Source organism: Gigantopelta aegis, chromosome 4, assembly GCF_016097555.1.
Source record: "Gigantopelta aegis isolate Gae_Host chromosome 4, Gae_host_genome, whole genome shotgun sequence".
NCBI classification, from domain to species: Eukaryota; Metazoa; Mollusca; class Gastropoda; order Neomphalida; family Peltospiridae; genus Gigantopelta; species Gigantopelta aegis.
In genome coordinates, this window is record NC_054702.1 from 115,024,019 (window position 1) to 115,048,208 (window position 24,190).

The following is a 24,190-nucleotide window of genomic DNA, read 5'->3' on the forward strand; positions in this document are numbered from 1 at the left end:
CCAGTTACATAGTCATTTTCTATCTCTTTTTGTAACAACTGGTTTTTTATCTAAAGCAGATTTAAACCATGTGTTAGTCCACTCAATAAGTTATCTACAAATTCTCTGTCCTCATGTTCCACTAGTTCTTTCTCTAATTGTTCAATATTTATTGGAGTTTATGGTTGGAATTTTGTGGTGTTCTGAAGTCAATCTTTCTTATCCTGCTTGCTAAATTTGCACTGTACTTTTGTGTGGTAGCCTCTACAAGTTGAACATACATGCCAACATTTGCATTTGTCCCTCTGACAAGCTTTATCCTGGTTGAAATTATTACAAATTCCATTACCTTGATAGCGAATACGTGGAAAACCATTCCTATCTACTGGATTGTCTGCCTGGCTTGACCTAGTCGCTTGACCTGGACCTGGCCTGTGTGTCTCCCTCTTATCTATGATCTTTGGGCAAAATTTAGCCTTATGGTTGGCACTGTGGCAAATATCATAAGTCAAAACCTGTATCCCAGAGAAAACCTCACAAAAAAATGTTGTTGTCCCGAACTGACCAGTCTACTTTTATTCCTTTTTGCTCTAATAGAGATGCTGCTCTAGATGTAAAACGACGATGGTATTCATAAAAATATGTTCCTCCAAACATTCCTGCCATGTCTATAATGTCGTTAAGATATTCATCTAACTCTTGTCTTCGGTCATACACCTCGTAAATGACAGTTTTATACATGGTAAATGCTTTGATGTATTCAGCTAGTGTTAGATGCCTATTTAGTCTGGGATCATGCTACCTAAGGGACAACTCAATGCCATCCACATACACTAATCTCGATTCTCCTACCACCTGTCCAGGTATTAATAAGGAGGCCAAGTTTACATTCCTACCTTGTAAAAGCTGGGTCCGGATTGCAGCTGGTACAGTGTCTACTCTTGGTAAGCTATCTGATGGAATCCCTCTAATATTCCTTTCACGATAATTACTACTCCCTGTAGAAGAAACGGTTACTGGTGCACTGGGAGTGCCGCTTGGAATTTCCTTTGCTGTACCATGCTGTGTATACTGTCCAGCAAAGCCAATGCTTTCAGTGGCATTGCTTTGCATAGCCACAGCATGAGTTTTCTACTGTCTCTTGCAAAGTTGCAATAGCCTGCGCCATACCATCTATAGCACTGTCATTTTCACGAATATTCTGGACCGGTTCCCTTCCTGGTTGACTTGTCGATGATCCTCTGCTAGTGTTACCTTCTGTTGTGCTAGTGCTACCTTCTGTTGTGTTAGTGCTACCTTCTGTTGTGTTAGTGCTACCTTCTGTTGTGCCTGTGCTACCTTCTGTTGTAGTCGTGCTTCCAGAATTTTTTGTGTACAAGGCGAGCAGCTGCCGTCTTGAATAGGTCTTTGGTACTCTAATGCCTTTCAGCAGTAATTTCCTCTAAAACTGACTTAACGACCAATTAACAGGGTTAGCTGTTTTATCGAAACTGGTTTGCCTGGTCCTTCTTATTGCCCACCATATTGCGAACTTTTGAACTTTCAAAAAGGCATGTTGTAACTAATGTCGTCAATAGTGTCCCAACACTTGCCTCTGAGGTGCTGGAATGCAGCTCTCCACCAATCAACAGTGATTGTCTTGAGCTATTACCAAATATGGCGATGACCAGGAATGCAGCTACCCCTCTGGTCAGTGATGTCCAGTGTAAATGGGATGCAGCTCTTGATCATGCAGTCAGCCGTGACTAATATAAGCTGCTACCAATACAGCATGGCCTGGTCTGCAGGTTGCTATGGCACGTCTGTGTCTGCAGACACACAATACATAACTATTTGCATTCTCTGTGATCTGTCTCAGATGTATTAAAGATTACATGTACATGTATACACACACATATATATATATATATACATAGATATAGACATAACCATCTATAATTGTGTAGTACCTGTATATGTACTGTTCTTACTAGCCTATAATGCATGTAATTGCTATATTTGTATTGTATAAACTCCACTAAGTGCATCACACTAAGTATAAATTAATATTGTGGTAAAGACCTGTATTATATACTCGTTTATTAGTTAATATTGTTGTAAAGACCTGTATTATATACTCGTTTATTAGTTAATATTGTGGTAAAGTCATTTATTATATACTCGTTTATTAGTTAATATTGTGGTAAAGACCTGTATTATATACTCGTTTATTAGTTAATATTGTTGTAAAGACCTGTATTATATACTCGTTTATTAGTTAATATTGTGGTAAAGACCTGTATTATATACTCGTTTATTAGTTAATATTGTGGTAAAGACCTGTATTATATACTCGTTTATTAGTTAATATTGTTGTAAAGACCTGTATTATATACTCGTTTATTAGTTAATATTGTGGTAAAGACCTGTATTATACACTCGTTTATTATTCAATATTGTGGTAAAGACCTTTATTACATACCTATTCAATCTTACTATAGTGATAAAGACATTTTGAAACCGTGTAATAAATTTATTTTGTATCACACATATGTGCAATATGGACCGGAACTTTTAAATGGGGAACTCCCTTTTTCTTTTTACTTCAGTTAGTGCCTTTTATTTACTTACGTCATATATGATTTACAAATTACGTCATGTCGTACTTGAAACATTTTAATTACAAAAGGCTGCCGTAGAGTACGAGTTTTGATCACAGAATTAACAAAGTGTTGTTATGACGTTAAATTAAACACAAACTATGCTGGTCCATGATTAATATAAACGCAGTGTGATTCAACACAAATTGTGTTCGTCTCATTATTATAAACGCAATATATACTCAATATATAATTACCTATATTATGAATATTCATGCAGTAGGTAGACTCATTATTGTGTTAAATATATTAACAGTTGCAATACAGACTTGTACACTGGACCTTGAACAAAATGATTCAGAAGAAGATCGCTGGAGAGCCCGCAACCGCTGACCATGTATACAGGGATACATCTATCGGTAATAGTTTGTACCTTTAAATACAGCGTTCATTATGTCGGTCATATAACATTTTACAATAGATCGTTCACCACTTACAAGTGATGGGGACCAAACTGATGTCGGTCATATGACATTTTACAATAGATCGATCACCACTTACAAGTGATGACCAAACTGATGTCGGTCACATGACATTTTACAATAGATCGTTCACCACTTACAAGTGATGACCAAAGTGATGTCGGTCATATGACATTTTACAATAGATCATTCACCACTTACAAGTGATGACCAAACTGATGTTGGTCATATGACATTTTACAATAGATCGTTCACCATTTACAAGTGATGGGGACCAAACTGATGTCTGGTGCAGTTGAATATTTCAAACTGATTCTGTTTTATTATTTCATGTAGAAAACACAGTCATTTAGGATGATCAGTGATTAGTTTCATGTAGAAAACACAGTCATTTATGATGATCAGTGATTAGTTTCATGTAGAAAACACAGTCATTTATGATGATCAGTGGTAGAAAACACAGTCATTTATGATGATCAGTGATTAGTTTCATGTAGAAAACAGTCATTTATGATGATCAGTGATTAGTTTCATGTAGAAAAGAGAGTAATCTTAATTAGTGATTATTTTCATGTAGAAAACACAGTCATTTATGATGATCAGTGATTAGTTTCATGTAGAAAAGAGAGTAATCCTTAATTAGTAATTATTTTCAGGTAGAAAAGTCAGTGATTTATGACTATCAGTGATTATTTTGATGTAGAAACGACATTAACTTATGATGATAAGTGATTCTTATTAACAGTAATGATGAATTACCAGTACAAAAGTGATTATTTTGATAAAAAAAAAAAAAAAAACCCTGTAATTTATGCTAAGCAGTAGAAAAGAGAGTAATTTATAATTATTAGGGTTGGGTACCGCGAAAAAAACCGTACCGCGGTATACCGCGGTTTTTTGTAATGTACCACGGTATACCACGGTAATGACAGCATACTAATCACTGTGATTCAGTGATACAATAATTGCGCAACATACAATGTCATTTATGTGCCTTTGAACGTAGGGGTCAAACACATATGACATACTACAATGATATACCTACCAGTAAAGATTTTGACTGATTCAGTTTACACTCTATTTCCTCTAAAGTTGAGTAAGCATTAAGCAGGACTAAAACTCTCATTTAGAGAATAGCCAATACTTATGGGTAGAACATAGTTGTAGTGCCTTGTTGTATTTTAAGACCTTATAATGTAAATGAAATAAACATAACAGATGAATAAATTCCCTAGTTATCATTTCAGTTAAACTGGAAAATAATGAAAATGACAAAGTTACGTAATATTTGGATATCTAGGCCGGGCCCTAGCCCAGTGGTAAAACACTCGGTTGGACGCGTGGTAGGTCTAGGATCGATCCAAGTCGGTGGGCCCATTGGGATATTTCTCATTTATGTATGTGCACCACGACTGGTATAGCAAAGGTCGTGATATGTGCTACTAATGAGAAAATGTAGTGGGTTTCCTCTCTAAGACTATATTTCAAAATTACCAAACGTTTGATATTCAGTAGCCGATGTTTTTGTTCTGCTCTATATAAAGATAAAAAATGTAACTTGTGCCACCCCGCTAGAAGCTCTGCATACGTCCCCAACCCTCCAGATATCGTGCCAATTCCACAGGCCCAATGGCCATATATATATATATATATATATATATATATATATATATTAGCTATATGCTATGGGCCTGTATCTTTAATCTCTTTGATAATGAATTCATGTTTAAAGAAGAAAAAACAGTTTAGAAACAAAATAGCCACACTGGCAGTATTTTATTTTATGAATGTAAATGAAATAGTTGGGCTTTTGTGGGGGGTTTTCAAGTACGTAACTCCCCTCCTCCTAACTTATATGTATGTTTTAAACTGAATACTGTTTATAATTGTTTTCGTATCCAACTCAAGAGTATAGCCAGTCACCCAAAACAAAGACAAAGAAAACGTCATTATATGTTATTGTTCTCAAAACACTGGCGTGTGACCGTCTTTCAGACTTTAACAACTGGAAAAAAAAACGTTTTCAGTTTCATAAATTCATTGCAACGTGATCCGAGACTTTTGTATGTTTATCTACCAGGGGCGGAAGGATGTATCATGCCTGTGCTAATATTATATAAGTGGACATAGCATCAATAAATTGTAATTCCCCCACTGAATATGTTTAAAATTAAATCTGTAAACTTTGAAAATTTCAACTAATAATGATTGTGTATATGTGAGAAAAAATATAATCCTCATCAACGCACCCACTTCAGTAAAATGAACTCAACCACGTGACCTAGATTTTACAACATTATCTGATACGACACAGCGCTAAAAAGGTGACAAATAAAAAGAGAACCTTGTTGTAGCTAGTAATGAAACATTCAGTATCAACAATGCAACATGTTTTGAACAGTATTTCATATTATTTGATCGCATTTTGTAGCTTTACGAGAAGCAGTTCACTATTGAATAGTAGACTGGTCACCCGGACATGCCAATAGGGCTTATGCATACCGCGAGGCATATCTGTCGATCAAAATTGGTTGAAAGAATGTTTGGTGACTAAAAATCGACATAAAAAAAACTTTCTTAATTTTTCGTAATTTGCGACTTTGACGAATAACAGGGCGAGCCCTGCAAATGACCAATATCGCACGTGTGTTGCGAACAACAAACTCATCAGTTACCATGTTTTTGTTAGTGACAACGTTTTGAGATTCTAGATACTTTGGGAAATTCCGTTAGTTTTTCAAAGATTTGTTAATGGAACACAAACAATCATTAACATTGGATGCTTTTAAAATAATTTCTCGAAATTATGTATTTTGGTTCATGACACTGATAATTTATTTCTCGGAAATGTCCGTAAAGTCATCGTCCACGGAAAGTCCCGAAGTATTCCGGTACAGTAAAAAAAAGTACCGGTACGTACCACGACAGAAAAAAATACCGGTATACCGGTAATACCGCACACCTCTAATAATTATCAGTGATTATTTTGATGTAGAAGAAGACTAATAATTTGTGATAACTAGTATTGATGTTTGATGTCGAAAAGACAGTAATTTATAATGATCAGTGATTATTGTGATATAAAAAAGACTAATTTATAATTATCAGTGATTATTGTGATATAAAAAGAAAGTAATTTATAATGATCAGTGATTATTGTGATATAAAAAGACTGTAATTTATAATTATCAGTGATTATTGTGATATAAAAAGACTGTAATTTATAATGATCAGTGATTATTGTGATATAAAAAGACTAATTTATAATGATCAGTGATTATTGTGATATAAAAAGACAATAATGTATAATTATCAGTGATTATTGTGATATAAAAAGAGAGTAATGTATAATTATCAGTGATTATTGAGACATAAGAAGACAGTAATTTATAATTATCAGTGATTATTGAGACATAAAAAGACATTAATGTATAATGATCAGTGATTATTGTGATGTAAAAAGACATTAATGTATAATTATCAGTGATTATTGAGACATAAGAAGACATTAATGTATAATTATTAGTGATTATTGTGATATAAAAAGAGAGTAATGTATAATGATCAGTGATTATTGAGACATAAGAAGACATTAATGTATAATGATCAGTGATTACTGTGATATAAAAAGACATTAATGTATAATTATCAGTGATTACTGTGATATAAAAAGACATTAATGTATAATTATCAGTGAATATTGAGATATAAAAAGAGAGTAATGTATAATGATCAGTGATTATTGTGATATAAAAAGACATTAATGTATAATTATCAGTGATTATTGAGACATAAGAAGACATTAATGTATAATGATCAGTGATTATTGTGATATAAAAAGACATTAATGTATAATGATCAGTGATTATTGTGATATAAAAAGAGAGTAATGTATAATTATCAGTGATTATTGTGACATAAAAAGACATTAATGTATAATTATCAGTGATTATTGTGACATAAAAAGAGAGTAATGTATAATGATCAGTGATTATTGTGACATAAAAAGACATTAATGTATAATGATCAGTGATCATTGTGACATAAAAAGACATTATTGTATAATTATCAGTGATTATTGTGATATAACAAGACATTAATGTATAATGATCAGTGATTATCGTGACATAAGAAGACATTAATGTATAATGATCAGTGATTATCGAGACATAACAAGACATTAATGTATAATGATCAGTGATTATCGAGACATAACAAGACATTAATGTATAATGATCAGTGATTATTGTGATATAAGAAGACATTAATGTATAATGATCAGTGATTATCGTGACATAAGAAGACATTAATGTATAATGATCAGTGATTATTGTGATATAAGAAAAAGTTTGTTTTATTTAACGACGCCGCTAGAGCACATTGATTTTTTATCTTATCATCGGCTATTGGACGTCAAACATATGGTCATTCTGACACTGTTTTTAGAGGAAACCCGCTGTCGCTACATAGGCTACTCTTTTTACGACAGGCAGCAAGGGATCTTTTATTTGCGCTTCCCACAGGCAGGATAGCACAAACCATGGCCTTTGTTGAACCAGTTATGGATCACTGGTCGGTGCAAGTGGTTTACACCTACCCATTGAGCCTTGCGGAGCACTCACTCAGGGTTTGGAGTCGGTATCTCGATTAAAAATCCCATGCCTCGACTGGGATCCGAACCCAGTACCTACCAACCTGTAGACCGATGGCCTGCCACGACGCCACCGAGGCCGGTTGTGATATAAGAAGACATTAATGTATAATGATCAGTGATTATCGTGACATAAGAAGACATTAATGTATAATGATCAGTGATTATTGTGACATAAGAAGACATTAATGTATAATGGTCAGTGATTATCGAGACATAAGAAGACATTAATGTATAATGGTCAGTGATTAACGAGACATAAGAAGACATTAATGTATAATGGTCAGTGATTATTGAGACATAAGAAGACATTAATGTATAATGATCAGTGATTATTGTGATATAAAAAGACATTAATATATAATGATCAGTGATTATTGAGACATAAGAAGACATTATTGTATAATGATCAGTGATTATTGTGATATAAAAAGAGAGTAATGTATAATTATCAGTGATTATTGTGACATAAAAAGACATTAATGTATAATGATCAGTGATTATTGAGACATAAGAAGACATTAATGTATAATGATCAGTGATTATTGAGACATAATAAGACATTATTGTATAATGATCAGTGATTATTGTGATATAAAAAGACATTAATGTATGATTATCAGTGATTATTGAGACATAAGAAGACATTAATGTATAATTATTAGTGATTATTGTGATATAAAAAGAGAGTAATGTATAATGATCAGTGATTATTGAGACATAAGAAGACATTAATGTATAATTATCAGTGATTATTGAGACACAAGAAGACATTAATGTATAATTATCAGTGATTATTGTGATATAAAAAGACATTAATGTATAATGATCAGTGATTATTGTGATATAAAAAGACATTATTGTATAATGATCAGTGATTATTGTGATATAAAAAGAGAGTAATGTATAATTAACAGTGATTATTGTGACATAAAAAGACATTAATGTATAATGATCAGTGATTATTGAGACATAAGAAGACATTAATGTATAATGATCAGTGATTATTGAGACATAATAAGACATTATTGTATAATGATCAGTGATTATTGTGATATAAAAAGACATTAATGTATGATTATCAGTGATTATTGAGACATAAGAAGACATTAATGTATAATTATTAGTGATTATTGTGATATAAAAAGAGAGTAATGTATAATGATCAGTGATTATTGAGACACAAGAAGACATTAATGTATAATTATCAGTGATTATTGTGATATAAAAAGACATTAATGTATAATTATCAGTGATTATTGTGATATAAAAAGACATTAATGTATAATTATCAGTGATTATTGTGATATAACAAGAAATTAATGTATAATGATCAGTGATTATCGTGACATAAGAAGACATTAATGTATAATGATCAGTGATTATCGAGACATAACAAGACATTAATGTATAATGATCAGTGATTATCGAGACATAACAAGACATTAATGTATAATGATCAGTGATTATTGTGATATAAGAAGACATTAATGTATAATGATCAGTGATTATCGTGACATAAGAAGACATTAATGTATAATGATCAGTGATTATCGTGACATAAGAAGACATTAATGTATAATGGTCAGTGATTATCGAGACATAAGAAGACATTAATGTATAATGGTCAGTGATTAATGAGACATAAGAAGACATTAATGTATAATGGTCAGTGATTATTGTGACATAAAAAGACAGTAATGTATAATGATCAGTGTTTATTGTGATATAAAAAGACAGTAATTTATGCTGAGCAGTAGAAGACATTAAGACGTTTCTTCAGAAAAAAGAAGGGGCGGAGCGAAGCGAATCCCGTTCTTATTTCTGAAGAAACGTCTTAAGCCTTGTAACGGCATTTCATAGGTCCATTACTTAATATGAGCGGGGCCAGCGTCATTGAGTGATCGCGCCAGTTGTGTTGACGTCATTCGTACAGCTTTTGGCGATGATATCTGGCCAATTGTATCGAAGCCATTTTGGGCACGTGATTTGTTATTAAGACGGCGTTTTGATGTGTCTTCACGAGGAAATGTCGTCTAAATAATTGTTATCCTACAACCACTGTTTCTTTTGGACGATTAGGATGACGATTAAAGCAAAGTTATCAACGTAATCTAGCATGACTTTTGACGCCACTGATGTATACGCATCGATTCCAAACTCGCTCACCTGACCTCTATAGTCAGCCCCACCCTGCTATAGAAAGGTATATATCTTCGGTTTGGTTTGACGTAAGAAGAAAAGTTAAAGTGTTTTGGAAATGACAAAGAAAACCCTACCATTTTTTTGTGCAATTAAAAAAATATTCTATTCAGAAATAAATAGGCCTAAAACTGTAATGCAAAGTTTGCGGATGATTTTTTTTCATACACAGATGAACGTAAAAGAAATAACAAGTTAATACTTATAATTAAATTTGAAACATATTTACTAATAATAACACTGAAAGTTCTTTTCTTTTTTTTCTTTTTTTTTTTCTTTTTTTTTGTTGTTGTTGGTAAAACAAGAACGCTCAGTAAAACAAATTACCAATATAAAATGATGTCATCAGGTATGTCGTTCCCTGACGACGTAATTTTTACATTCATCGGGAAATGAACAAACTCCCGTTGCTGTGGATGGACCAATAGGATGACTTTATATTGCAATGAATGTAACGGAAATTTAATTATTTATTTCTAAACCGAATATTCGTTTAATTGCACACAAACATGGTCATTGTTTATTATTCCCAAAACATTTTTACTTTTCTTCTTACGTCAAACCAAACCGAAATTATTTACCAAAAAACAACATTTCAGTAGGTGGATGGGACGGACTATAGGTCATCGTACAATGTAGGTCAAACAGAAATAATCGTTTTCCCCTAAATGTTTTATGGATTGCAGGATAAAAATAATAACTAGTTTATGACGTATGATATAGGCTTTATCCTCTTTAGGCCGAATGGGAAATTCCCATTCATACCTTCACGGGATAAATTCATTATCCTACGTCATTACCTAGTTATTGTCTATATTATTATGCTCAGCTTCAGGACCCTAAGAAGGTATTTACGAGAATAAGCAAGAAGTGGTTTTCCCACAACATGGAGTTAAGGTATGTGTCATGTTATTTTCTAGTATGTACGGTTATTATCCACATGGTTCAAGCTATACTAATAGAATCTATCACCGTTGTGAGGTATAGATAAGGCAATTCCAACCCGAGGGACAAAATGTTTTGGTGGTTTTTTTGAGGGCCAAGGTTTACTGAGGGACAGGGAAAACAGGGGAAATGGTTTTATAAAATTCCCTACAGGAAAAATTCAGGGAATTTGAAATTTTTGTCTGATTCAGGGAATATACAGGGAATTGTATTTGGATGTAATGGAATCTTGAAAAATATCAGGGAATTTTGTTGAGTCCTCTAGTGTATATATATGATACATATACAAAAATCATGAAAGATACTGGTGTTTTGGATTCCTTTGTCTTTTTCATGAGAGTATTGGATGATAGCTACTGATGATTTCTAGTGTATGTTTCAAAAACTATCTATTTATTTTTATTGAGAAATTATCTGGTCAGCATATCAAATTGTACCACCAAGGAAAATGTCATGTTTATATGATTTACATATAGCATCCAAAACACTAGTAGTCAAGAGTGGAAGGTTATACCAGACTTAATCTATATACACGTATTGTTATATTTGTAAACCATAATCTTTATATTCAGCATGTAGTTTTTGCATGTAGTTTAATACAACATAATGCCTAATGTTTTCCCAAAGGAACACGATTAACATTTGTAGTTTTTATGGTTAGACAATATTAACAGTAACTGGAACACTGGACAAATATATATATATATATATATATATATATATATATATATATATAATCTGTGTGTGTGTGTGTGTGTGTGTAACAATATGTTGATTATGGTATTTGGAGGTGAAGGCCCGGCTGTTGGGAGTGATATGAGGCCCTTGTACACAATAAACAAAGCATGGATATCTGACAGGGAGAAATCGTTTTACAACAGGGAAACTAGAGGGAATTTTGTCTATTGGCTCTATTTGTCAACAGCCGAGCAATGAAAATGTTTCTGACATTCAAGTAAACTGAAGCCATGTATGAAATTGTTCTTGTTATGTAGTGTATGTATTCATTTTAAAGATATTTCAAATCTCATTTACGTATGTCTCTACGGGTTCTATGGCGATGCATGCAACTTCGCCACGTTGGATAAAAACCTGAATATTTAACAGAAGAACACTTGCGATCGTACGAAAAACAAAAGAAATGGATCCACAATTTTCTTCTTTTCGTATGCTTCCACATGCAACATTTCAATAAATAATATTTGATCACCAGTAATCTGTTTTATTCAAGTAAGTTAAACTATAAACAATGTCATTTTTTGCAAATCATTGTTAGTTTTTCTCGCGATTTTTTACTTTACACTGGCATAGCAAAAGTGTTACTCTAATAGTAATATAAGTGTCATGCAGAACGATAGCCAATTCTTAATGTGTGTACCGGACGTTTCGTCCGCGATTCAGTTCGACTCTACTGATAAATAGTGGAAAATAACATTGGTTCCAAGTTTGCTTGTCACTTTATCACTAATCTGTAGGTGGGAGTGAAACTACTACAATTTATTTACTAATAAAGTGGGGTTTTTACTGATGATTTTTGGTGTGCGTGTGTGTGTGTGTGTGTGTGTGTGTGTGTGTGGTAATGCTGTTAATTGCTCCACTAAGTATAGTAACTTTATTTACACTGATGAATATATTTAGCATGTTTTATTTGACAAGCCATAAAGTAGGCATATGCCTAAAAAGGAAGTAAAAAAACGTCTGCCATTTATACTTTTATTATTGGATATATAACATTCCAATAAATAATACAAATTTGTATTGTTATGTATCTCTTTGGTTGTTGTTATTTTGAAAATGTGTCAAACATGGCGCTGTTTAAATTATTTTTTTGAAAATGGCGTTTTCGAGTGCTTTAAACTATTGTTTTGAAAGGTGCGTTTTTCGCGCTTAAAAATAATTAGCGATTCACTTGTTCATTTCTACAATTTATTTTATTGTTCGACCAACTGGCATTTTAACTAATGGAAGTGACCGGTGTATTGTGGTTTCAAGTCCGAGGATATACAGCAATAGATAGGCAGCATTAGAGATAATATTTCCTTTTATTAAAAAAATCTAGCTACTAATATTTGTAAATCTTGAAAATCCAATTTAGCCATCATAATGTAATTTGAGTAAGTGGTTCATATTAAAAGTTGAAAATTACGGCAATGGGCAACTTATGGACGAATTTCGTGCTTTTGTCTGGAACGTCCAAATCATTTTACTGGGCTGCTTGAAAAATATACTAAATACTATCGCCATTTTGATGACGCCATTTGAGCATGTTTTCCCCTACAGGAATTCGGTGAAATTTTCACCTGTGAGATAGTCAGGACATATGCTATCAATAAATACCAAAATTACCTGGTAGTATGGTAGTTGCAACTTTACTCCAAAAAAATAGCCTAAATAATTTTCACTTGTCACGAGCTTTAGGGACTTAAATTTGATAATAACTGGTACCGAGTTTGCTATTTTATTTATTACCCCAGCTATTTGGGGTTTTTTTTAATGCCTTTATTTTCGATATAGCCTACATTGGCTACACGTCCATGTATATAGAAACGACGTAAACTACTTTACTCTTCTGGGTATTGCTTTAACTTTTATTTTATTCACGGTTCACAGATAATTTTCAAAACCCAAAGTTCTATATATTCTGTAAAATAAAATCTATAATGAATTACATTAAACTACCATTTTAACACTGAAACCATAAAGATGTAAACGCAAACGCTTTAAAACTACATTCCCTGGAATATTTTTATTATTTAAGCATATAGAACAGAAAATCCAATTACGTTTGGTGCATATATTATGACGACGCACTCCGCATTGGTTTCACTACACGGGCTTATCTAGGTCAAAAACAAAGCCATTATTTTGAAAGTGGAACACTTTTGACGGGCTCGTACCGATCTCGGTTTTCATTGGCTTATCACAAGATTTCGCAATTTTTGAACAAATTTAACTGTCTTGATTGAGGGGTCGTCTCATATCTCCAAAACATATTTATATCCATAGAGGTATGGTACAACGCCTTTCCAGGGGTCGGTGAGTGGGGGATTTGCCTTGAAAATGTGACAGTGGCCAGCTGTTGGCATACGCGTTACATGTAAGGGGGTGTTACTAATTACGTAACGCTCTAGGGGTAGGGGAAGAGGGTACTGTGTCCGATTTACGTAACATTTTTCAAGACGAGATCTATATGTTATTTTGATTCATTACTTAGACCTAAAAAGGTGTTTTTTGGAAACGCGCGGTCAGTCTAGGATCGATCCCCATCGGCGGGTATACAAAAAAACATGGTATGTGATATCCTGTCTGTGGGATGGTACATATAAACGATCCCTTGCTAAACAAAAAATGTAGCGGGTTTTCAAGGCGCGTGTGCAGGGATTTCAGCGGGGTTGGGGTTATAGACTGTGTTGAGCGAAGTTTATATGGGGCCATGCTCCCCCAAAAAATATTTTTCAATTTTTTTTAAAGCTTGGGCAAGTAAGGGTTTCGACCTCCAATACCCTTCCCCTGCACATGCACCCGATTCCTCTCTAAGATTATATGTCAAAATTACCAAATGTTAGACATCCAACAGCAGATGGAAAGAAGGATAGGATATGTTTTATTTAACGACGCACTCAACATATTTTATTTACGATTATTAAATCAATATGCTTTATCTTTGATGTCGTTAACCCCGCCCCCCCCCCCCCCCCAACTTTACCCTTTCCAAACGAAATAATATTTATTTGACTTTGTCGATTTAACACGTAAAATTAAGAAGTGAAAACGTTCATTGTCTACTTTAGTATATTTTATTTTTAAAATATATACATGATTAATGTGTTACTAGTATACAAACTAAACTTTGAAAGTTCTACTAACACTTTATAAAATATCAATTCTGAAATAGGAAGGTACGACTGTCGATAATAAGTTGTTAATATAAAACCGGTTTTAACTAAAGACTAGTACCGTATTCTCAACCGAACGTTCTTCGTACAGCGCAAGGTTTCTCTTTTAATTTTTTGAGACGAACCCTACAATTTGAAATCGGCAAACGCACGTGTTAACTGAAACTGACAACAGGCTGTCCTTTGTGCTTTGCCGAGCTATAGCGGCACGGGCGACAAATCAAGCGTATACGTTTGACGATATCTGTTCATAGCGAACACACACAACTTTTTTAAAAGTGCACTTGAGCTTGTATTTAAAATTTGTACATGCTGTTATAAGGTGATTGGTTTGTTGACGTCAAATCGGCCAATAGTAGTGTACGTTAAACCAGTAGGTGATAATTTCACACACACACACACACACACACACACACACACACACACACACATATATACATAATGTATACATATATACACATTTAGTTGCAGTCTTGAAACAAAACATTTACAGGTATTTTCAATGAATCATACACTGTTTTAATGAAATAAGATAGAAATAATGTTTGTTTGTTTGTTTTTGTTCAAAGTTATGATTATGATGATGTTGATTTTTTTTTTCAGAACCTGATCAAGAAGATATAAAAAGAAAATCATACTAGATCCATATCAGTCTTTAAACGGGCACAGCGTGTGTGTATGTGCGAGTGTGCTTTTGTGTGCATGTGCGTGCGTATGTGCACGAGCGCGTTTCTGTTTGAGTGCATTGTTCCAGTATTTTTCTGTTTCCCTATCTGTTTGTTTTATTTTATTTTTTTATTTCGGAACTCCTAATATCTATGTACAACAACTGTTTGTAAAATATTAATGGAAGCATATACAAGTTCATATTCGTGGGTGAGTTCAGGGGATTTCGCCCAAACTTTCTTTGATAACCTTGTTTTAAAAACAAATTTCATATTTCATCAGTTACAAATCATTCCCTTTATGTTATGTGTATGTTAAATGGCCCACAAAACGTATTTTGAACCACCCTTTTCTTAAATTTGCTGGATCTGCAAGTGTTATTATTGTGAATTCTTTTTGCCATCATATCAGAAATTAATCACTTTGTACTCAAATGAAGTTTAGTGAGATACGCTAAATTGGGATTTTTATGTATACAATTATAGTGGGGAAAACCTGCGATTTGTATATTAAATGTGAAAAAGGAAATCTTGTTAACACTTTAATATTATGTAAATGAATATTATTATTAGTAATAAACTTCTACACTTAAAGAAACGTTTTCGTATGTACATTATTTTTTAATGCTTTGCATGGAATTTGTTTCATTTTGATCAATGTTTTATATATTTGATTTTATATATTTTGTTTTATGTACGATGCAAGTTTCTAATTTTCTTATTTATTTTATGTTAAAAAAAAAAATCTTATAGTATACATATTTTGTTGCAAATATTCTACAAATAAATGTTTTGATACAGCATATCTTAACTATTTTTCAACCAGTCGACCCCTACAGGCGCCTGTGCAGGATATTAAGTGGAGGGGGCGGGGTCTAGATTCTGTATAGTGAAATTCGTAGGGAGTTCGAGACATCCACTTTTATCTGTACTAGAATGCATACTGCAGCAGTGCTCATTAGCTTCACGCATGCAGCACTCTGTACATTGACGGTTGTGTCGCTTACACTAAAAGTACATCTACCTGAACACTTACTGATACCACATTTGCATTTGATCAGTTCTATCACAGATCCTGGTGCAACTTGTGCCTCCAACAGCACAGACACAAATATACCAAACCCACTGACCCCAACCAAGTTTGCATGGATCAAGAATATCTGGATGTAGTATGGAATCTTGAGATCTTTGGGTATGCTTTTTCCATGTTCCAGAGATATGTGGCAGTGTTTCTACACTTTGGTTTGGTGAATGGTTCTTGAATTTCTTTCATCTCAAGAGTACCTGCATCAGTTTCACTGACCTCTTTGTATGGTTCATTTGGACATAAATACGCTCTCATTACAGTCAGAGACCAAGCTATGTACTTTTTTGGCAATCGCCGACCACTAAAACGTAGTCTAAGATTCCCGCTCTAATACCACAACAATCCTATGTTTGACGTCAAATATATTTACATCGACCATTTTCGAGTTCTTTGATTTAAACAAATTCAGATATTAATCACTAATACACACACTGCAGAAAGAAACCCGACATCACCCACATTTAGCTAAGCTTCGACAAACTCCGGACAACAGAATTTTAAGTTCGCCAACCTATATCGTAACGTTGCGTCACATGATCGCCCACTCAGCCATTTCGTCTTTCAGGGTCCGTCTCATACAATAATACGACAAGTGCCCGACAATCACCCAAATAAGTTTGTTTTGTGTAACGGCACCACTAGAACACATTGATTCATTAATCGTCAAATATTTGGTAATTTTATCATTGTGTTAAAGAGGAAGCCCGCTACATTTTATCATTAGTAGAGATATTGACGACTATGTCTTCCTTTAACAGTTTTTCGGACTTCAGTTAGAGCTAAGTCGATGGAGCGGTCCAACGTCACTGAGCCGTTATAACTCGGTGTGGATGTGACTCGATATAACTCAGTAGACGTGGGAGTCGTTATACCTCAGTGGGTCAAAGTATTTACATCGACCATTTTCGAGTTCTTTGATTTAAACAAATTCAGATGTTAATCACTAATACACACACTGCAGAAAGAAACCCGACATCACCCACATTTAGCTAGCTTCGACAAACTCCGGACAACAGTTAAGTTCGCCAACCTATATCGTAACGTGCGTCACATGATCGCCCACTCAGCCATTTCGTCTTTCAGGGTCTCAATAATACGACAAGTGCCCGACAATCACCCAAATAAGTTTGTTTTGTGGGCAGTCGATTCATAACTCAAATATTGGGTGGGAGGAAGGTCATTTTATCAGTAGGATATTGACGACTATGTCTTCCTTTACAACTCAGTGAGGTCGATGGGCGGTCCACTCACTGATAAACTCAGTGTGGATGGGACTCTATAACTCGGTGTGGGTGGGTTATACCTCAGTGGGTGAGAGTCTTATAACTCAGTGTGGATGGGAGTCTATACAAGACGTGGGAGTCATACCTCAGTGGGTGGGACTCTACAAACTCAGTGTGGGTGGGACTCTACAACTCAGTATGGGTGGGAGCCGTTACAACTCAGTGTGGGTGGGACTCTACAACTCAGTGTGGGTGGGACTCTACAACTCAGTGTGGGTGGGACTCTATAACTCAGTGTGGGTGGGACTCTATAACTCCGTGTGGGTGGGACTCTATAACTCAGTGTGGGTGGGACTCTACAACTCCGTGTGGGTGGGACTCTATAACTCCGTGTGGGTGGGACTATAACTCAGTGTGGGTGGGACTCTACAACTCAGTGTGGGTGGGACTCTATAACTCCGTGTGGGTGGGACTATAACTCCGTGTGGGTGGGACTCTACAACTCAGTGTGGATGGGACTCTATAACTCCGTGTGGGTGGGACTCTATAACTCAGTGTGGGTGGGACTCTATAACTCCGTGTGGGTGGCACTCTATAACTCCGTGTGGGTGGCACTCTATAACTCAGTGTGGGTGGCACTCTATACCTCAGTGTGGGTGTAATTCATTATACTTTGGTGTGAGAGGGAGCCGTTATAACTCCGTGTAGTTATAACTAAGTGTGGATGGGAGCAATTATATCTGTGTGGGTGGGAGCCGGTATAGCTCATTGTGGATGGGAGTCGTTATAATTCAGTGTCGGTGTGAGTTGATATAACTCAGTGTGGGTGGGAGTCGTAACTCAGTGTGGTTGGGAGTCGTTATAACTGTGTGTGCGTGGAAATCATTGTAACTCAATGTGGGTGGGAGTCATTATAACTTGGTGTGCGTGGTAGTCGTTATAACTCGGTGTGCGTGGGAATCGTAACTTGGTGTCCGTGGAAGTCGTTATAACTCAGTGTGCGTAGAAGTCGTTATAACTTGGTGTGCGTGGGAGTCGTTGTAACTCAGTCTTCGTGGTAATCGTTATAACTCGGTGTGCGTGGGAATAGATATAACTTGGTGTGCGTGGAAGTCGTTATAACTGAGTGTGCGTGGGAGTCGTTATAACTCGGTGTGCGTGGGAGTCATTATAACTCGATGTGCGTGGAAGTCATTATAACTCAGTGTGTGTGTGTGGAAGTCGTTACTCAGTGTGTGTGTGTGTGAGAGTCGTTACTCAGTGTGTGTGTGTGTGTGTGAGTCGTTACTCAGTGTGTGTGTGTGAGTCGTTACTCAGTGTGTGTGTGTGTGGAAGTCGTTACTCAGTGTGTGTGTGTGTGAGTCGTTACTCCGTGTGTGTGTGTGGAAGTCGTTACTCAGTGTGTGTGTGTGAGTCGTTACTCAGTGTGTGTGTGTGTGTGAGTCGTTACTCAGTGTGTGTGTGTGTGAGTCGTTACTCAGTGTGTGTGTGTGTGTGTGAGTCGTTACTCAGTGTGTGTGTGTGTGTGTCGTTACTCAGTGTGTGTGGAAGTCATTATAACTCAGTGTGTGTGTGTGTGGAAGTCGTTACTCAGTGTGTGTGTGTGTGTGAGTCGTTACTCAGTGTGTGTGTGTGTGGAAGTCGTTACTCAGTGTGTGTGTGTGTGTGTGAGTCGTTACTCAGTGTGTGTGGAAGTCATTATAACTCGGTGTGCGTGGAAGTCATTATAACTCGGTGTGCGTGGAAGTCATTATAACTCAGTGTGCGTGGAAGTCATTATAACTCAGTGTTTGTGGAAGTCATTATAACTCATTGTGTGTGGAAGTCGTTATAACTCAGTGTGAGTGTAACTAATTATAACTGTGGGAGTCATTATAACTCAGTGTGGGTGGAAGTCATTATAACTCAGTGTGGGTGGAAGTCATTATAACTCAGTGTGGGTGGAAGTCGTTACAACTCAGTGTGAGTGTAACTAATTATAACTGTGGGAGTCGTTATAACTCAGTGTGAGTATCTCAGTTTGGATGTGAGACGGTAAAACTGGCTGTACTTAATTATATCTCTGTGTGAGTGGTAGTCTTTATAACTCGGTGTAAGTGGAAGCCGTTATAACTCAGTTTGGGTGGGAGTCGTTATAACTCGGTCTGCGTGGTAATCGTTATAACTTGGTGTGCGTGGAAGTCGTTATATCTCAGTGTGCGTGGAAGTCGTTATAACTCAGTGTGCGTGGAAGTCGTTATAACTCAGTGTGCGTGGAAGTCGTTACAACTCAGTGTGAGTGTAACTAATTATAACGTGGAAGTCGTTATATCTCAGTGTGCGTGGAAGTCGTTATAACTTTGTGTGCTGTGGGAGTCGTTCTCTGTCAGAGTGGGTGGGAGTCTTTATAACTCGGTGTAAGTGGAAGCCGTTATAACTCAGTTTGGGTGGAAGTCGTTATAACTCGGTGTGCGTGGAAATCGTTATAACTTGGTGTGCGTGGAAGTCGTTATATCTCAGTGTGCGTGGAAGTCGTTATAACTTGGTGTGCGTGGGAGTCGTTGTAATTCAGTGTGGGTGGGAGTCGTTATAACTCGTGCGTGGGAGTCGTTATAACTTGGTGTGCGTGGTAATCGTTATAACTCAGTGTGCGTGAAAGTCGTTATAACTCGGTGTGGGTGGGAGTCGTTATAACTCAGTGTGGGTGTAACTAATTATAACTATGTGTGCGTGGGAGTCGTTATAACTCAGTGTGGGTGGGAGTCGTTATAACTCAGTGTGGGTGGGAGTCGTTATACCTCAGTATGGGTGGGAGTCGTTATAACTCAGTGTGGGTGTAATTAATTACAGTGTGGGTAGGAGCAGATATAGCCCAATGAGTCGTTATAACTGGGTGTGAGTGTGAACAGTTTTAACAGTGTGGGTGAGAATCATTATAACTCAGTGTGGATGGGAGCCGTTATAAATAAGTGTGGATGGTAGTCGTTATAACTCAGGGTGGGTGTAATTAATTATAACTCGGTGTGGGCGGGAGTCGTCATAACTCAGGGTGGGTGGTAGTCGTTATAGCTCAGTGTGGGTGGTTGTCTTTATAACTCAGTGTGGATGTAATTAATTATAGCTCAGGGTGGGAGGGGGTCGTTATAATTCAGTGTGGGTGGTAGACGAGCGGTGGCCTTCCTATTCACAAATGTTTATCATCACATTGTTTTTGCATTTACCACAGTTTGACAACCAATAACCGGTGTATTTTTCGTGCTGGGGTGTCATTAAACATTTATTCTATCTACCCTCTTCACTACTGAACCTAATCGGGCCATCCACTCGATGGGGGCATCTTCCGCGGTGGCGGTGGCACATCCGGAGTCATATAGAGGTTCGGTAATGGGCTAGGCGGCGAGACTATCGCGGTTAAATGTGTGTCCTCGTCTAGCTTGGCTGACTTGACAGGCTTGTTGGGTCTGGCAGACTTACTAATTCGGGCTCGGTGGGGCGAAGCAGGAGACGCCGCCGGCACAACTGCTGATTTCGCACACACACACACACACACACACCCCAGCCCCTTCCCCTTCCCAGTCCCTCCCCCCTCGCCACATACACAATTCAACCTGTGTCGCCCATGGCGCACACTTCTTCCAAATCATCATCCTCTTCTGTTTGTCGTCGAGAGTACAAGGTACTAGTACCACAACGTCCTTTCTCATCGCTGAACAATTTGGATGTGAATATATAGTGGACTGGGACTGGCAACTGTATTAACGTGCCCATATCCAATGAAGGTTCAGGCACGCCATTGTTGGGTTACCCTCTAACTTCGCCAGTGACTAAGTCCGGGACAGGAGGGCGCTGTATCTGGCGTAGTCGGGGTGGGGGGTGGGGGTGGGGGGGGGGGGGGGGCACTATGCATGATTGGTTTTATTGCCGCCGCCCCCCCCCCCCACCCCCACCCCCAACCCCTACGACAATGCTTGGCATAAGAAGGTAAGTTTGAGGTGGGCTGAACTTGGAATAAGTTTAGTAAACGTTGAGAATCACATGTCTGGACTAAAGTTGAAAGCCAAACAAAACGTTTGAATGCTCATCCAAAGTTTGAAGATGATTTGAGCAATTTAGCTGGACTGCCAAAAATAAAGTATATCGGACTATTTGCAAAAGAAATAAACTTAAATAAACTTGGGTGTTTGAAGGGTGGTCGAAAAACATTTGAAGTCCAAAAAGCATTTACTGCGATTGGCTGAACTGTCTGTTGATGACGCGTGGAATGATTTATCTCTCATCCTCAACTATATGGGACAGCGCTATCCCATGAAAGAAAGCTATGTAAGTCATTTCCTTCTCTCATACTCGGGTATATGGGACAGCGCTATCTCATGAAAGAAAGCTATGTAAGTCATTTCTTTCTCTCATCCTCAGGTATATGAGACAGCGCTATCCCATGAAAGAAAGCTATGTCAGAATTTTCTCTCTCTCATTCTCGGGTATATGGGACAGCTATCCCATGAAAGAAAGCTATGTAAGAAATTGCAATGCCACATGCTTAATGTGACGTCGTTGGTAATATCTATGCGAGACGGTAATGTGAGGTCATCAAACAATAACATTTCGCCGGCTCTTCCGTCCAGAACAGGAAAGGGTTTGGGGTGGGTGGAAGAGGGTGTCGCCCGCGCTGGCATGTGCAAGGGAGCACAAGCTGCCCGATCAGGGTTAGCAGCGGGCGAGGGTTGGTTTTGGTGTTATTAAATTTGCAAATGTCCCGTAGGATTTAAAGTCAAATAGAAAATGCTGCGTAATTTCTTGAAAGTAATTTTGACTCATAATTTAGAATGGTTAATCGAAACTGAAAATGGAGCTAATTTGTTCATTTAACTTATGGTTCAAGCACGCTGTCCTGGACACACACATCATGCAGCTATCTGGGCTGTCTGCTCAGGACAGTGGGTTAGTTGTTAGTGATTAGTGAGAGAGTGGTGTAGTGGTCTTACCCCTACCCATCGAGTCATTAAAAGTCGCTCTGGGTGGGAGCCGGTACCGGCCTGCGAACCTTGTACCTACCAGCCTAGCCCGAGTACCCTTGACTGTAAGAGAGCTAGACGGACATTTGAACAGTTATACGTTATGTAATGAGAGCGTATAACTGTCCTAATGTCCGTCTAATTGGAAAGTGTTTTATATATTAAGATAATGAGAATGTATAACTGTCCAAATGTCCTGTAATGAGAGCTATAACTATCCAAATGCCCGTCTAGCTCTCTTACATGCAGTCAGAGTACAAACGCAGGCTACTACAACCGTGTGTCCGATGGCTTAACCATGACACCAACGCAGGTCAGGTCATAGGGTTTAACTTGCACATTCAGAGCAAGCTGTTGTATCACACGCCTGTCATGGGCGCAGGTGTCGACTTACGCCGGGGTAACTCTCTCTCTCACCTCCCTCTCCCCCCACCTCTCTCTCTCTCTCCGTCTTTCTCCGTACGCTCTCTCCCTTTCTCCCCCCCCCCCTCTCTCCGTACGCTCTCTTTCTCTCTCTCTCTCTCTCTCTCTCTCTCTCTCTCTCTCTCTCTCTCTCTCTCTCTCTCTCTCTCTCTCTCTCTCTCTCTCTCTAGCTAGGGCGTCCTCTATTCTAGCGTTATTCCCAATTATCTGTTATTCTCGCATATAATCTATTCTCTCACGAACAAATAACCATTAACCCACAGTCCTGCAAGTTGATCATGACGTATCGGCATCAGACTAGAGTTGTTCAGAAAAATTTCTGTAACTTTTAAAGTTATTGCATAATTACTAGTCCACTATTTGGAATAATTTGACGCAGATTGCCGCCTTTTGCGGCACAGGCAGTCCCCCATTGCACAGGCTCCAATAGCCATATTTGGTATCAAATATTCTTTTTATTGCCTGTATGCAACTTGACATAAGTATTTAAATGCCATATGTGAGTTTGAGTGTCATGGTGATAACAATTTTGGTCTGATAGTCATCAGACTAGAGTTATCCACCCATTTGGTAACTAATGCGAGAAAATATAGTTTTCTTGTTATGTGATTAATAGCTGGGGAGCTGCTTTGTATACTGGATTGTTACACTGGGTTTGACAGGTAAGAGGATTCAGTTAGTGAATATGTGCACTTGGTTTACACTGGATACTGCATAATGTCCCCCAGAGCACATTGAAGTCATGCAAAATGTGTGTAAAATGCACAGAAATGGGTGTGATTCGGTCCCTTAGCCCACGTGTGTTTGTTTACATTGATATAACGCGGAAAAGAGCTGGACAACAGAGGTCGTTTTGAGTGTTCATTGGGCCCAGGCAGGTAATGTTTCCTGTGAAATGCTAATGGCCTTGTGAAATTAATAAAAGTGCTACAGCCACTGAGGCTACATGAGAATACATAGTGAAATTAATTGTGGTCTGAGGCCTGATATGTTTGCTGGGCATTCAAGGAGGGAAAAACGACAAAACGAAAGAAAAATTAAACTAAGACTTCCGGTAAGGTCTTGTT

At 37.0% G+C, this 24,190-nt stretch overlaps 1 protein-coding gene across 4 annotated transcripts in view; it reads left to right on the forward strand.

The window, feature by feature from the left end:
* The window catches only part of LOC121371850 (receptor-type tyrosine-protein phosphatase O-like), a 41,446-nt gene extending 25,453 nt beyond the window's left edge, over positions 1–15,993 (forward strand). For 2 of the 4 annotated variants that reach the window (XR_005957837.1, XM_041498054.1), the window contains 2 exons: positions 2,875–2,977; positions 15,338–15,993. Coding sequence is in view for 1 of the 4 variants with exons in the window: in XM_041498054.1 (XP_041353988.1) it covers positions 2,875–2,977; positions 15,338–15,375 (141 nt within the window). In the remaining 3 variants the exon portion in view is untranslated. Of the gene's footprint in view, positions 1–2,874; positions 2,978–10,722; positions 10,791–15,337 lie in introns of those variants that run through there. The other 2 variants (XR_005957835.1, XR_005957836.1) reach the window with 2 other exon arrangements.
* The last annotated feature ends 8,197 nt before the right edge of the window (positions 15,994–24,190 follow it).